Raw genomic sequence first — 13872 nt, 5'->3', positions numbered from 1 at the left:
AGCACCCCCGCGTCCCATCTTGCTCAAGCTCCTACACTTTAAAGATAGAGATGCTATCCTGCGCAGATCCAGAGATATTAAGGAACTTGCTATTAATGGGAGGAAAGTCTCCATTTTCCCTGATTTTTCCCTGGAGGTGCAGCGTAAAAGGGCGCAATTTAGGCTGGTTTCACATTAGCGCATTTTCAGCGCGCGCACGGCCGGGGGTAGCTCCGCCCCCGATCCGGCTCTCTGCCCGGCGTGCCCGCCCCTTGCTTGTAGCGCCGCCTACTAGCGGACAGCGGCGCCTGCGATCGGCGCACCCTATCTTTAGCATAGGGTGCGCAGATCGTGCGCAGGCCGTGCGCTAGTTGCGCTTTGACCTGTGCTGCGCACTTTTGACGGTGCGCCGTGCGCGCCAAAATCAAACTTTTCGGATTTTGGCGCGCACGGCGCACCGTCAAAAGTGCGCAGCGCAGGTCAAAGCGCAACTAGCGCACGGCCTGCGCACGATCTGCGCACCCTATGCTAAAGATAGGGTGCGCCGATCGCAGGCGCCGCTGTCCGCTAGTAGGCGGCGCTACAAGCAAGGGGCGGGCACGCCGGGCAGAGAGCCGGCTCGGGGGCGGAGCTACCCCCGGCCGTGCGCGCGCTGAAAATGCGCTAATGTGAAACCAGCCTTATTGAGATTAAAAAACGCCTACGTGACTTACAGGTGACATATTCCATGATGTACCCTGCTAGACTGCAGATTGATGTGAATGGAGAAACGCACTTTTTTGATACGGCGGGAATGGCGCTGTCCTGGCTGGATATTAATGAGAGGTCCATGAGGAGGAAGAATACTTGAAGTTCTCCCTTTTTTCGCCACCAGGTGGTGTTACTCCTTTTTGTCTAGGACGCTATGCTGGTATAATTACTACTGTTCATTCCATTTCGGATTCAGGGCGGGAGCTGACTGGATTGCTGTGGACACTCGTTACAGTGACAAGCTGTGGACCCTTCTCCCTGCATGGACTCTGGGCGAGTTTTCTAGCCCTGATTCTCTCTATTTGAGAGAAATGTGCAAGTTACACTTGTGTTTGGGGGTAGGGGCGCTGTGCACTGGTGTGCAGTGCTCCCTCTCCCTCCTTTGTTTTTTTCGTTTGTTGTTGTATTCCCTAATTGTTCTGTGGGATGTGATGTGCGTCAGCCGTGTCACCCAATTCATTGTACCGAGGGATGGTGGAGATTGCCTCTCTCCCTCGGGAGTGGAGTATGCTCCGATTTCTCATTTTTTAGTCTGCTCTTATGGCGATATCACTTAATATTGTAGCGTGGAATGTTAGGGGGCTCGGGGATGCAAATAAGAGATGTGCTATATTTACTAATATGCAGAAATTTCTCCCGGCTATCCTGTGTATGTCTGAGACCCACATGGTGAAAGATAATATTCATTGGCTAAGAAAGGGATGGGTTTCACATGAATATCATTCCACGTACTCGACCCATGCGCGGGGTGTCAGTGTGCTGGTGCACAGGTCCATCCCCTTCTCATGTACTAAATCAGTGGTTGACCCTGGGGGCAGATTTGTATGTTTGCTTTGCACGTTATACGGTATACAATTTATTTTGGTTGCCATGTACATCCCCCCGCCCTATTCAGTCGAACCAGTAAAAAGAATCTTGTCTATTTTGGGTTCCTTTCCCCCTGCGCCGACTCTTCTAATAGGAGATTTTAATACATATTTGCATCTCTATTTGGATAAGTTGCATTCGGGAAACATATCAGAAGATGCAGCCTCAACCTCATTTGCTAGAACGTTAGTGGAGCTGGTTATGGTAGATCTTTGGCGTGTCCGAAACCCCACAGCCAGACAGTTTTCCTGCTACTCTAGCTCCCACCACGCTATGTCACGGATAGACCTGGCCATTGGGAATACACTCATGACCCCATATGTACGAGGGGTGGCCTACCTGCCTAGAAGTGTATCTGATCACTCGCTGCTGCATGTCACACTTTCATGGGGACACCCCCTCACCCTGTCTAGACCTATCTGGAAGCTTAATCCCTTCTGGATCCAGCTTATAGGGGGATCTTTGCATGATGCCATTCTAGAATATTTTCAACTTAATGAGTACTCTGTAGTGTTGAGCATTCCGATACCGCAAGTATCGGGTATCGGCCGATACTTGCTGTATCGGAATTCCGATACCGACTTCCGATATTTTTTCAATATCGGAATTCGGCATCGGAATCGGAAGTTCAGTTGATTGACGGCCTGACGTCATCATGATGCGCGGTGTGTGCGCATCATGATGCGCCGTCATTTCGGGCCTTCCGGGGGTCTCTGCCGGCCTGCCGGGGGGCTGTGCCGGCCTGCCGGGGGGCTGTGTGGACTGCCCGGGGTCTGTACCGGCCTGCCGGGGGGCTGTGCCGGCCTGCCGGTGGTCTGTGCACCCTGTGGGGGTCTGTACCGGCCTGCCGGGGGGCTGTGCCGGCCTGCCGGTGGTCTGTGCACCCTGTGGGGGTCTGTACCGGCCTGCCGGGGGGCTGTGCCGGCCTGCCGGGGGGCTGTGCTGATGTCCGGGGGTCTGTGCAAGCATCGTCCGATGGGACTACAAGTCCCATCGGGCGATGCCTGCTACCATGACAGTGATTGACACATTAGCCAATGATGGGACAGTAGTAGTCCCATCATCCGGCTAATGTGTTAAATGTTAAAAAAAAAAAAAATACTACATACATACTACATGCTACATACATACTACATATATACTACATACATACTACATACATGCTACATACATACTACATGCATGCTACATACATACTACATACATACTACATACATACTGCATGCTACATACATACTACATACATACTACATACATACTACATGCATGCTACATACATACTACATATATACTACATACATACTACATACATACTGCATGCTACATACATACTACATACATACTACATACATACTACATGCATGCTACATATATACTACATGCTACATACATACCACATACATACTACATGCATGCTACATACATACTACATGCTACATACATACCACATACATACCACATACATGCCACATACATACTACATACATGCTACATACATGCTACATACATACTACATATATACTACATACATACTACATACATGCTACATACATACTACATGCATGCTACATACATACTACATATATACTACATACATACTACATACATACTGCATGCTACATACATACTACATACATACTACATACATACTACATGCATGCTACATATATACTACATGCTACATACATACTACATGCTACATACATACCACATACATACTACATGCATGCTACATACATACTACATATATACTACATACATACTACATACATACTGCATGCTACATACATACTACATACATACTACATACATACTACATGCATGCTACATATATACTACATGCTACATACATACCACATACATACTACATGCATGCTACATACATACTACATGCTACATACATACCACATACATACCACATACATGCTACATACATGCTACATATATACTACATACATACCACATACATGCTACATACATGCTACATACATACTACATATATACTACATACATACTACATACATGCTACATACATACTACATGCATGCTACATACATACTACATACATACTGCATGCTACATACATACTACATACATACTACATACATACTACATGCATGCTACATATATACTACATGCTACATACATACCACATACATACTACATGCATGCTACATACATACTACATATATACTACATACATACTACATACATACTGCATGCTACATACATACTACATACATGCTACATACATACTACATGCTACATACATACCACATATATACTACATACATACAATACATTCATACAATACATACATAGACATACAGTACATATAACATAGAGTAACATACTTACCAATACTTGTCACATTGTTCCCCGAAGCCATTGTCGTCTACGGAATAAATATTAACATAACAAACCACAAAAATACTCACCCACGATCCGAAGCAGTCCACGAGTGTGTCCCACGACGATCTTGGGTAGAGAACTGCAGCATCAGATGATGCTGCCGTTCTCTACGGGCTGCAGGAATCCAATGACGGAAGGTAGGTATCCTTCCGCACTGTATTCCTCCGCCACTTAAAAAAAAAAAAGTCCCTAGTCTCACTTTATGCCATTGCTGCGTGGGAATTTCCCACACAGCAATGGCATAAAGTGAGACTAGGGACTTTTTTTTTTTTTAAGTGGCGGAGGAATACAGTGCGGAAGGATACCTACCTTCCGTCATTGGATTCCTGCAGCCCGTAGAGAACGGCAGCAACAGCTGATGCTGCCGTTCTCTACCCAAGATCGTCGTGGGACACACTCGTGGACTGCTTCGGATCGTGGGTGAGTATTTTTGTGGTTTGTTATGTTAATATTTATTCCGTAGACGACAATGGCTTCGGGGAACAATGTGACAAGTATTGGTAAGTATGTTACTCTATGTTATATGTACTGTATGTCTATGTATGTATTGTATGAATGTATTGTATGTATGTAGTATATATGTGGTATGTATGTAGCATGTAGTATGTATGTAGCATGTATGTAGTATGTATGTAGCATGCAGTATGTATGTAGTATATATGTGGTATGTATGTAGCATGTAGTATGTATGTAGCATGCATGTAGCATGCAGTATGTATGTAGCATGCATGTAGTATATATGTAGTATGTATGTAGCATGCATGTAGTATATATGTAGCATGTATGTGGTATGTATGTAGCATGTAGTATGTATGTAGCATGCATGTAGTATATATGTAGCATGTATGTAGTATGTATGTAGCATGCATGTAGTATATATGTAGTATGTATGTGGTATGTATGTAGCATGTAGTATGTATGTAGCATGCATGTAGTATATATGTAGCATGCATGTAGTATGTATGTAGCATGTAGTATGTATGTAGCATGTAGTATGTATGTAGCATGTAGTATGTATGTAGCATGCATGTAGTATATATGTAGCATGCATGTAGTATGTATGTAGCATGTAGTATGTATGTAGCATGTAGTATGTATGTAGCATGCATGTAGTATATATGTAGTATGTATGTGGTATGTATGTAGCATGTAGTATGTATGTAGAATGCATGTAGTATATATGTAGTATGTATGTAGCATGTAGTATGCAGTATGTATGTAGCATGCATGTAGTATATATGTAGTATGTATGTTGCATGTAGTATGAATGTAGCATGTATGTAGTATGTAGTATGAATGTAGCATGTATGTAGTATGTAGTATGAATGTAGCATGTATGTAGTATGCATGTTGTATGTATGTAGCATGTAATTTTTTTTTTTTTTTACATTTAACACATTAGCCGGATGATGGGACTACTACTGTCCCATCATTGGCTAATGTGTCAATCACTGTCATGGTAGCAGGCATCGCCCGATGGGACTTGTAGTCCCATCGGACGATGCCTGCACAGACCCCCGGAGCCGGCACAGCCCCCCGGCAGGCCGGCACAGCCCCCCGGAGCCTGCACAGCCCCCCGGCAGGCCGGCACAGCCCCCCGGCAGGCCGGCACAGCCCCCCGGCAGGCCGGCACAGCCCCCCGGAGCCTGCACAGACCACCGGCAGGCCGGCACAGACCACCGGAGCCTGCACAGACCCCCTGGCAGGCCGGCACAGCCCCCCGAAAGGCCCGTACAGACCCCAGAGAGGCTGTACAAGGGCAGGAAAGGGTTTTTCTTATTCCGATACCGGAAGTCCCATAGACTTGAATGGGACTTCCGGTATCGGAATCGGCGATACCGATACTTTTTTTAAAGATCGGCCGATACCATCCGATACGATACTTTGAAGTATCGGACGGTATCGCTCAACTCTAGTACTCTGCATCATCACACATAGTCTGGGATTCCATGAAAGCCTATGTCAGGGGCTTATATATTAGAGAAATATGCACACGGAAAAGCCAAAATAGACGCTACACCCGGGGCCTGATCCAGGAGGTGTCTGTTGCGGAGGCTGCGGTGATACTCAACCCGACAGAGGAAACTAAAAAAGCTTTGGAGAAGGCACAGGGGTCGCTCAGGGAAAACCTCATGTCGGTGGCAGCAAATAAACGTTATTTCCTCAAACAAAAATATTTTATAGAGGGGGAGGGAGTAGGACATTTATTAGCCACGGTCATTAGAGCACAGGACGGATCTTCATATATCAATAGGCTAAAAACGGACTCGGGTGGTCTTGTGACAGACAGTGCGGACATAGTGAGTGAGATAAGGAGGTATTATATGCGACTATACACATCAGATTGCAGTCTCACGGAGAATGAGATTGAGCAGTACCTGGATGCTCTCTCTCTCCCTGCATTGGCTGATAGCGATAGGGATTCGTTGGATCGGGACATCCTGTTGGAGGAGTTGGAGGAGGCGCTTGGTCAGATGCAAAATGAAAAGGCTCCAGGAATGGATGGCCTGCCTGGCGAGTTTTACAAAACCTATGCACCCTTACTGCTACCTAAGCTACTTAAGGTATTTGAAGAGGCTGAAAGGCAGAGGGTCCTCCCGCCATCTATGAGGGAAGCTTTGATAGTTTTAATATTAAAGCCCGGAAAGGATCCAGAGGTTCTGGATTCATATCGCCCGATTTCCCTATTATCAACAGATGTTAAATTATTGGCCAAGGTACTCGCCAATAGGATGTCCCGAGTTATCTCATCTGTTATACAGAAGGATCAGACGGGATTTATCCCAGGCAGAGCCACATCTATGAACCTTAGGAAACTATACTTGGGGATTCAACATAGTTCTGGGGAGTTGGGGAGAAGAGCAATTTTGTCCTTAGATGCTGCTAAGGCGTTCGATAGTCTGGAGTGGGGTTTTTTGTGGGCGGTACTTCGGAAAATGGGCTTTGGACACAGATTTATAAATTGGGTGAGGCTGTTGTATGGCTCGCCGGTGGCGAAGGTTGGGGCTAATGGCAGGGTCTCTGAGTCTTTTCCTCTTGGGAGAGGTACTAGACAGGGGTGCCCGCTCTCGCCCTTGCTATTTGCTACTGCGGTGGAGCCATTGGCAGTTGCAATTCGGAAGTCCAGAGAAATAATGGGATTCAGGTGTGGAACTGTGGAGTTGAGGATATCATTGTACGTGGATGATTTACTTCTATATTTAGATAAGGTACATTCCTCGATTTTGCCGGCAATGGAGGTCATTTGAGAATTTGGGCTGAGGTCTGGTCTTCGGATTAATTGGTCCAAATCAGCTTTAATGCCGATAGACCCTCTCCCGGCGGATTTCTCAGATTTGCAGATACCGGTCCCTGTAGTTCGGAAGTTTAAGTATCTGGGTATAATTGTTAGTCCTGCCCCGAAGGATTTTCGGGCTCTGAATCTGGAGCCCCTGTTGCAGCGATTTAGAGCAAAAGTACATACTTGGTGTCGCCTGCCGTTGTCGAATATTGGTAGATCTAACTTAATCAAAATGGTAATGATGCCACAATTATTATATTTGATACATAATTCTCCGGTGTGGATCTGTAGGGACTTTTTTGCAAAAATAAATACATTATTCCGGGAATTAATTTGGAAGAAAAAACAGGCTAGGATTCGCTTGGAGATACTGCAGTGAGGGAAGGAGGAGGGAGGATGGGCGGTGCCAAACCCATTCATATACTTTATAGCCTCCCAGATGCAACATCTTAAGGGTTGGGGTAGAGACGGGGCGTGTGACAATGGTGGTGATATTGTGAGGGAAGGATCGGTATGGAAATATCCAGGGTGCCGGTTGGAGGTGGGAAGACGGCAGATAAATGGGGCACAATACCCCACGTTGGCTATGATTTTCAAGGTGTGGGATAGGGGTAAGTCTCTTTTGAAGATAAATGGGCCTACGGAATTGTGGCCATTGTGGCGAAATCCAGATTTGCAAGAGATCAAAAAGCTGGTGGGGTTCGGAAGATGGGAAGATAAAGGGATTTATCTGGTGTCACAAATTTTGCAAAATAATACTCTTAAGAGTTTTGAACAATTGAGAACAGAATTTCACCTCCCGCACGTCTTCTTTTATCAGTACTTACAGCTAAGACATGCATTGGAAAAACAGAGAAGGACAAATCCGGTGATAGTGACACATAATCAAACACTACATATGCTACTTACATCTGAGTCTTCTAGGGGACTTATCTCTGAATTATATAAAAGATTATTGCCTGCCCATCTGGAGACATATCCACTGACTGCTGCTAAGAATAAGTGGGAACGGGACGTTGGCCCCCTGACGGAGGACCAGTGGTCCGATATTCTAGAACAGGTCCCTAAAATGGCGGTTTCTGAGTGCCAACGGCTTTCGCAAATATATCTCATTCACAGGGTATATAAAACACCCAGCTTATTATTTAAAATGGGACTTAGGCCCAATACACAATGTGTTAGGTGTGGGCAGGATGATGCCCACTTGATGCATGTTATGTGGGAGTGCGGGCACATTGGGGATTTCTGGAGGCAGACCCTGGGACTCATAGCCCAGGTATACCATATTACAATACGACCGTCACCTCGTCTATGTTTGTTGAATTTGTGGGAGGAGGGGGTTGACCCGGACTCTGCAGTGGCCCTGGGAATAGCACGCATCCTGTATCAGGCAAGAAAGATACTTGCATATCATTGGTTGGATCCTATGCCACCAACATTGTCAGAGCTTAAAAATAAACTAAATAATGTCATCAGATTGGAAAGGGGGGCTTATTTAAAAAGAAATGCAATAAGCAAGTTTTACAAAATTTGGCAGCCATGGATGGAGTCACCGGGTCTCCCCTCGGGCGCACTGGTACGGGATGCGATGTTGGACCAGTTGCTGTTGTGCTTGCGATGAGGGGATGCTTGGGGGGTGAAAATAAAGTCTAGTGCCCTTTGTGGCGAAGTAGATTTTGAGTGGCGCGGTGGGAGGAGGCTGGGGTGGATTGGACCTGATATCCGTGGGGGGCGGGGGGGGCGAAATATGATGCGGAGTGGCGCGGCTGGCGGGGATGGTTTTCCCGCTGAAATGAGGCACTGATGTATAATTTTGATTTTTGTTTATTTGTGGAGCCATGTTGTTTATAGGCTCAATTTTATGCAAATATCTGTGTTTTGAGATTTCTTCTTTTTATTTATTCTTACACAGGAAGAGTTTTACCCTTTAAATAATATCTGCTCTCAATGTAATTTTTACTAGCTATATAAGATGTCATATTCTTTCTGTATTGATTCCTGAATGTTTAATAAAAAAGATCTGATTCCAAAAAAAAATTATGGAAGGTCTGTAGAATTCCTTGATTTAAAGATAATGGCACACCCTGATGGAAAAGTGATTATAGATGTGTTTAGGAAACCAACAGTGACAAATACACTGTTACATGCTTCCTCTTCCCACCATAGATGGAATCCCAACAGGACAATTTTTAAGAGTAAGGAAAATATGTACCCTACAAGAGGATTTTGAACGGCAAGCATCAGATCTAGCTCGGAGATTTAGTGACCGAGGTTACAGTAAGAGGCAGATAAAAAGAGGATACACAAGAGCTATGAAATCCGCTAGAGATGAATTACTCTATAGAGAAAAAATGAAGAAGCAATGTGCACAAGAGAAAAAAACAACAGATTAAATTTATAACAGATTTCAATAAACAATGGCCGGAACTTACTAGAATTATACATAAACATTGGGAGATTCTATTGAGTAATCCTATTCTTAAAACTTGCTTATCGGATCATCCATCAATTGTACTTAGACACTCTCGTAACCTTAAGGATATTTTCGTGCACAGCCATTATTCAAAAGATTTTTCAAAAAAATATGTTCAAAAATGTAACAGCTTTTTTCCTTGTTCAACCTGCAAAGCTTGTAAAAATCATATTAAAAGCAAGAACTTCTTAAATTTCGATGGTTCCAGGACTTATGATATCAGAAAACGACTAACATGTGCCTCAAAAGGCGTAATCTATCATGCTTGCTGCCCTTGCGGTAAAATCTACGTGGGCCTGACAGCACGTGAATTAAAAATAATAACTCGTGAACATGTAAGGGACATCGAGAAATCTAACACCATTGAGGACGTGAGTACCTTACGCACTTTACCTTACGCACTTTACCTAGGCATTTTAAACTCTATCATAAGTCAAATCCAAATGGTTTAAGAATTCAAGCAATAGATCAAGTGCAGTTGGGACCTAGGGGAGGTAATTTAGGTAAAATATTGGCACAGAAAGAGTAGATGGATTTATTTGTTGGGAGCAATGGTACCTCAGGGTTTAAATGAAACACTTGGTTTCAATTCTCTCTTGTAATATATCTATTTTCCACCTTTTGATGTTTTAATTTGATGTGTTCGTTCGTATTCTTATTTATTCCATTTTATTTATTTAGTTTCCATGGGGATGTTCCTTTGTGGGGTCATCATGAAACCTTGGCTCTCAATTGGATCCAGTTCAACAAGTTTTATTGAAGAATTTTCATCTGCAAGATTTTTCTATTCGAGATATTAGTGCACGATGTACAGAATTCTATTGAGGACTTTTTATGTATTTTATTGGGACTGTTCCTTAATCAGTCATTAGTGCACATATTTTCTTTAGGATATACTGTATACTGTATGTGGTACATATAATGTGTATTCATATTTCTTGATACTTAAATTGTGTCTATTTAAATAAATATAATAATTTCACATGCACTTATATATAGCCCAATTAACATTTTGATATAAACACAAATTTTTCACTTTATCACTTCATTATGAAGTATTAAAATTAGCTAAAATATTTTTTGTAGTCATTATAAATCCCCCCTCCCCCTTTTTCTTTTTATTTTATTATTTTTCACGTGTTTCACATTTCCTTGTCTTAGCTATTCTTGTCCCACTATTGGATTTAATGTATTTGCGGTGTTCTTTGTCTATTCAGCAAAACAATTCATTCCTCTTTTATATATTTTGGTAGATCTGTCGGCGCTGGCAGCGCATGCGCGCTTTGGATTACCCCATGACTTCCTGGTGTCCGCCATTTTGGCACACAGTGCGTTCCACGCCTGCGTTCCAGGCGCATGAACCAGGAAGTCAAATTTACTAGAGGGGAGATCCGGAAAATAGCGCATGCGCAGTGGAAAACCAACCCTGCCGATATTATCATCAGCTGTGAGCTCTGTATAAAAAGGCACCGCGCGGCACATAACACACACTGCCCCCATTGTGAGGAAGCCGGTAAGGCGAAACGGCGCTGTCGGGGTTGGACAGCGGGCATCACAGATCCAGGACACATGTCTATGTAGGTAACAACATACTTGTTATTTAGCATGTTTTTTTTTTTACTTTGCACTGAAGCACTTTTACAGGCTGGGACATAGCTATTCCATTTTGATTGACACTGTTGCAATATATGGGCACTATGCATTTGTAAATTGTGTTGCCTTTTGGTGGTATTTAATGATAGCTTTAGCCATTTATACAAAATAACCTCTGCTATGGTATGTTTACCACTACTGGTTTCTTGTCTTTGCTCATTGTCCGCTTTTTTCATTCCTTTTTGGGAGATTCCTTTGGAAATTATGTTTTAAATGCTTTAATAAATATTGACATTTTATTCTATATTTGCCTATGCCTCTTTATCCCCTCCTGCTTTTTTGCTGCGGTGGATGTTAAAAATCCCTTTAAATGTGGATTTTGTTAAGACTAGGTTAGGTCCAGGGGAGCCATGTGTAAAGCATAAGGAGCATCTTTGGAGTGTTAAAACAAACATATAGGAACTAAAAGAAATGGATTCTTCTTACCATGGTGTGACTGCTTACAGTGCGATCACCTATGGGTATGAGTTTAAAGATGATTGTTCCCTCAGAATGAACCTGCAGATTTAATAAAGAATATTTATTGGGATGAGAAAACACAAAGTAGAAAAAAAAAGAAAAGATAGAGAAAGAAATTACAGGAGAGAAAGCGAGAGAAATGAATAGGGATAGAGAAAGAGTTTTCAAGTGGAGTGAAAAAATGAGTGGCAAGGAGATTAAAACAGAACTTGTCACATCATTGTGCCTACTAAACTGCTCCCAATGCCGTACAGGTCATGTAATGTGAAGCCCTAACATGTGTCTATAAGGCCAAATGCTGCAACATATAAGTAAAAAAACTTTTTTAATATTTTCTAACCTTCTATGTAAATTCCTGGCTTCTAGTAATGTCTCTGGATATTGTTTCATTCACGCTCCTCTGACACTAGTCATGACCACCACCGATCGAATAATGGGCTGAACTGATCCAATGTCACAGCCCTTTCAGAGGAAATCTCATGGCATTGTGCTGACATCCAGCTCCTTGGACATGCACATTAAAGCTGGGTATATGTCCCCAGCTTCACTTTTGATCTGCACATATTCGGGAAGGTGCAGGTACTTAGGGGCTTGGGGCATGCTGTGAGTGCACACCGCTCACATTCCTCCATGAGATCAAGGCATGCACCAAGCTCCTAAGTGCCAGCACCTTTTAGAGCATGTGTTAATCAAAAGTGAAGCTGGGTACGAACACCCTGCTTCAATGTGCATGCCAGGGGAGCGGGATGTCAGCACAAACATGTGGGATTTCCTCAGAGAGGGCCGTGATGTTGGATCAGTTCAGCTCATCATTCAAACTGCAGTGAGCATGACTACTGGTCGGAGGCAGGGCCGGCGTTAGGGGCAGGCAGACCAGGCAGCTGCCTAGGGCCCCCGCTCCCCCAGGGGCCCCCAGCTAGTGGCACATCATGCCGCCGCTATGGGGCCCCTGTGAGGCAGGGGGCCCGCCTGCCCCCGGCGCCGACTCCCCCCCCGCCACTGCCAGCCCCCAGCGCCGACTCTCCTCGCCGCCGCAATTATGGAGGAAAGAGCGTCAGCTGATGCTCCCTCTCCCATCATTCCCCGCTCTGCTACTGACATGGCGGGTGCGCAATGACGTCATCACGCTCTCACTGTGTGCCAGGGAGAGCAGGAGACAGGAGCTGGGAGCAGCGCAGGCACGAGGAGAAGGTGAGGAGTGTTGTTTTTTTAATATATCGTTGTGTGTGCTGGACTGTGGGGCCACTCTTGGGGGGGAGGGGGGATGCTATGTGGTGCTGGGCTATATATACCATGTGCGGCTGGGCTATATATACACCATGTGGGGCGGGACTGTATATACCATGTGGGGCGGGACTGTATATACCATGTGGGGCTGGCCTGTATATAACATGTGGTGCTGGCCTGTATATACCATGTGGGGCTTGGCTATATATACACCATGTGGGGCTGGGCTATATATACCATCTGGGGCTGGGCTGTATATCATGTGGGGCTGGGCGCTATATACTATGGTGCTGGGCTGTATACCATGTGTGGCTGGGCTATATACCATGTGGTGCTGGGCTGTATACCATGTGAGGCTGGGCTATATACCATGGTGGCGCTGGGCTATATACCATGTGGTGCTGGCCTATATACTATGCGGCTGTGTTATATACCATGGGGGGTACATTTTACATTATATTCTATAGGGGATGCTGTGTTATATAATATGGGGGGCTGCATTATATTCTATGGGGAGGTGGGCTGTATTATATTCTATTTGGGGCTACATTATATTCTATGGGGGGCTGTATTATATTTATTATATTCTATGGGGGGGTTATTGCATCATACTCTGAGGGGGCTACATTATACTATGTGAGGTGGCTACATTGTATTCTATTGGAGGCTGCATTATATTCTGTGGGGGGCTAGATTATATTGTATGGAGCATCATTATACTTTATGAGGGGGCTACATTATATTCTATGGGGACTGCATTATACTATATGAG

At 44.2% G+C, this 13872-nt stretch overlaps 1 protein-coding gene across 1 annotated transcript in view; it reads right to left on the bottom strand.

Annotated features, from left to right (window-relative positions):
- The window catches only part of MPP4 (MAGUK p55 scaffold protein 4), a 196475-nt gene that overhangs the window by 117789 nt on the left and 64814 nt on the right, over positions 1-13872 (bottom strand). Inside the window, exon 8 of the mRNA XM_073551429.1 lies at positions 11841-11912. Coding sequence (XP_073407530.1) covers positions 11841-11912 — 72 coding nt within the window. The remainder of the gene's footprint in view (positions 1-11840; positions 11913-13872) is intronic.

Source organism: Dendrobates tinctorius, unplaced genomic scaffold, assembly GCF_039654945.1.
Source record: "Dendrobates tinctorius isolate UK_male_01 unplaced genomic scaffold, ASM3965494v1 ptg000177l, whole genome shotgun sequence".
NCBI lineage: Eukaryota > Metazoa > Chordata > Amphibia > Anura > Dendrobatidae > Dendrobates > Dendrobates tinctorius.
This window is presented reverse-complemented; position numbering and strand designations above follow the sequence as displayed.